The 3,228-nt window shown below is 46.1% G+C and overlaps 1 protein-coding gene across 1 annotated transcript in view; it reads right to left on the bottom strand.

The window, feature by feature from the left end:
- Positions 1-3,000: 3,000 nt before the first annotated feature.
- The window catches only part of LOC113213318 (uncharacterized), an 8,027-nt gene continuing 7,799 nt past the window's right edge, over positions 3,001-3,228 (bottom strand). Inside the window, exon 2 of the mRNA XM_026432340.2 lies at positions 3,001-3,206. Coding sequence (XP_026288125.2) covers positions 3,001-3,206 — 206 coding nt within the window. The remainder of the gene's footprint in view (positions 3,207-3,228) is intronic.

Genomic DNA, 3,228 nt, shown 5'->3' with positions numbered 1-3,228 from the left:
TTTGTGTGTATTATTATTACTTCCTGCGTCTGCAGCATCTTTGAGTGGGTGCTGACGTAGGGATGACACATACACGTTTTTTACCAAACATACGCTTGAAGAGTTTCCGTACAATGGTATCATTTTTTATGGGATCTGAAGTGAAAAGTTTATGAACAAATGAATGGAGGGAGTAGCCATGTGCTCTATGAACTAAGTATAGCACACAATATTCTCCACACACCATAGAATCAACAGCTTGCAAACTGGTGTGATTATATGTCCATTTTCTACAGAGTCTGTTTAGAAATCTTTTGTGATGTGCCACAAGGGGTGGAAAACCATACGAATCCCAGTATTCGCCCACACCGTGTTTATCAATGTAAAACGCGACCCAGTGTTGCCCTGGCTTGGATACGGGGTCTGTATTGCAAATAAGAAGAGCGGGACGATTGTGCAGAGTGCGAGGAAGAGTATCCGCTGCAAACACGCCCTCAAAGAGAGGGGACACATGCTTGTCACGTCGCATCAGAGTGTCGAGAGTAAGTCCGTCCATTTTCATACGTTGTAGTCAACGATAACATTACGGTCCTTATCTATCTGAAGTAGTGATTAAAATTTTGCAAACACGATGCAATTTATAGGGCTTGCAAGAGGTGCCGCAAATCGGATATCGAGACGTAGTGAACCGTGTCTTTGCAAGTTCCAATGTGGTTGACTGGCTGAGAGATCTGGTGTCAGATCGAACGCATAAATCGTATTGCCTTTAGCGTAGTCTTTCCAGCTAATATTGTTTCCCTCGTCTTTCCAGTGTATACCTGTTCCACTGAACAGAGTGTTATATGCCTCAATATAGAGATCATTAGTGAAATCAGGCGTCAGTGGCTGTGATGGAACGTTTTCTCCGTCATTCTTCAACTGAATGTGGTTCACGTGAAAATGAGGGATATGAAATGGATTGCGTTTGAAATCTCCGTTAAATGCCCGATTGTCAACCATAAATACAATGATTCTCTGTGACATTTGATTAAGCAGGATGTTATCAATCGTCTTGTCTCTCAAGCCTTGTCCGATCGTTATGGTCTTAATAACAACACGGGTTAGGGGGTATTTTGCGGGCGCCTTTTCCAGAACTTGGGCGTGTGCTAGTAGGACTGATGGTGAAATTGTGACTTTACGAACAACGAGTTTGAGGTCCAAGAGCTTCAGTTTTTCTGTGCCCTTAGTGGACATGAGAACGAATGCATCACGGCTGCGAGTGAGTTTTAGCCTCAGAGTACAGTTGTTCAGAAGGAGGCGGTTCGAGTTAGCAATGTCGAGGTGAAGAGGTCCATACATTTCAAAGACCTTGCTGTTTGCCGTACGTGCACGGCGTGCTGCTAGACCTAGATTTTCTGCCCCGTCAAGTGAGTCAAAGTGACCGGGTGTATCCTCGTACCACATGCGCTGTTGTAGATGGGTATTCTTTGCACTTTTATCATAATTTAGTAGTGCCTCAACGTAAGCGCGATAGGGATAAGTCATGCTCGACTGTGAAATAACAGTCCCGTTAATGCTCGTGTCTATTTGCGACCACATAGCATGGAGAGCGTAATTAACAACTGTAGCATCGCTGTTATCAGCTGCTGTAATGTCTGAGCCATCTTCGTTTACAATCTTTTGTTTTGTGTAAAGATACATGAGTGCTACATCAATGTAGGCATGGCCTACGCCTTGAACTTCTACTTCGACAGTGCCTGAATCGAGACTGGAGGAAGTAGCCCTATACTCCTGCTCTTGACTTTTTTCTTCAGCTGACTGCGTCACCTCACTTCGAAAGAGATCGAGAGAAGAGGGAAGCGCTTCGGCTGACGAACTGTGCATGAACGCCATTATGAAAAATAATCAGGGGACAACCGTTTAGTGCGGGTTCGACTGACTGAATGACGCTTAGGAGCACGCTTCCTCCTTTTTATAGCTCTACCAGAGCCACTCATGGTGCTGGCTGCCTTCCGCTTGAGATTTTGTACTGCCTCGCCACCGTGTCGCAGGGCACTTTCTTTAAAATTATCACCGCTAGCTACATCTGCGAGAATATGACTGCCTGCCCTGGCCGCCTCCTTCCCTACAACGGCTGCGCCGCTTTTGAGGAGAGGGAGAACGGTGCGAAACAACCCGCCCAGCCAGGAGCCAATCCCGTGACCTTTTTGATAAGGCGCACCTGCGTAGTACTGGCCGCCACCGGCCTGTCTCAGGTAGTACTGAGTAATTTGATCTTGGTAAGTCATGACTGTTGTCTAAAGTGAACCAACAAGGTTGACGTTTCAAATTGAAATGGCATGTGACGCCCAGCGTGGTCCCTTATATCTATTTCCAGGCAGTCAAAGGATTTCGTTTTGAGGTTGAAGTAAATGGGGTGATCGAAATGAACCACAGTCGTGGTTCCATGCTGCGCTTTAATGTCCACGGGGACAGTGCGAAGCAGAGGTGCTCGGGTGTGACCAATAATCTGATCAGACAAAATATTCATGTAAATAAACATCTCGGGTGGCATCCCCAAGCTGATGTCAACTGGTTTTACGCCAAAAATATGTTCGTTTGCAGGATAAGGGCCCGCATGTGCCAAGCCAAGCTGGAGTGCCAGGCGAGGTGAAAAGTGCACTTTAGATTTGTCATCCATATCGAATGGAGAAAACTTAACGCGCTGGTCAGAAAGAAGTTCGTAATACTCTGTGTCCTGAATGGCATCTTCCTCAAAACTTTGCAGAGCGTCGCTCACACTTATAAGGAAATTTTTTGCGTTACTGTACGAGCCAGGTCTAACAGCAACCGTGTCAATGACACTGTCCGACACAATTGTTATTTCGTTTGCCCCCTCCACGACTTGTGCTATCGTGTTAGGATAGTGTAACTCAATGAGCGCGGCTTGCCAACGCCCGTGCAGTTCCATGCGTTGGTCGAGTTCAGTTTTAAAATGGGACGTAGTGTTGTCCGGATAGAGTTTCGGACTTGCATTGCTCGGTAAAAATGCGTAGAAATCCATTATACTAAATCAGAATCTAAAATCCAGGAGCGACTTTTCTCAGGATAACCTCTCCAGTGCACGAAGTGCTGACGACTACCCTTTTTACCTTTGGAGCGCACTATATATGCGATTTTGAATGCCTCGGGCTTGGTGACCTTTTGAAGCTCTGCCTCGTTAAACGTGCCCTGAATCGGATCCTTATCGAGGTCCTCCAAGCGATACACTGGCATCGTATGAGGAATGAC

This window comes from Frankliniella occidentalis, unplaced genomic scaffold (assembly GCF_000697945.3).
Source record: "Frankliniella occidentalis isolate FOCC.00 unplaced genomic scaffold, Focc_3.1 Scaffold2, whole genome shotgun sequence".
Classification (NCBI taxonomy): domain Eukaryota; kingdom Metazoa; phylum Arthropoda; class Insecta; order Thysanoptera; family Thripidae; genus Frankliniella; species Frankliniella occidentalis.
Note: the sequence above shows the minus strand (reverse complement) of the source record. Positions and strands in the feature narration are given on the sequence as shown.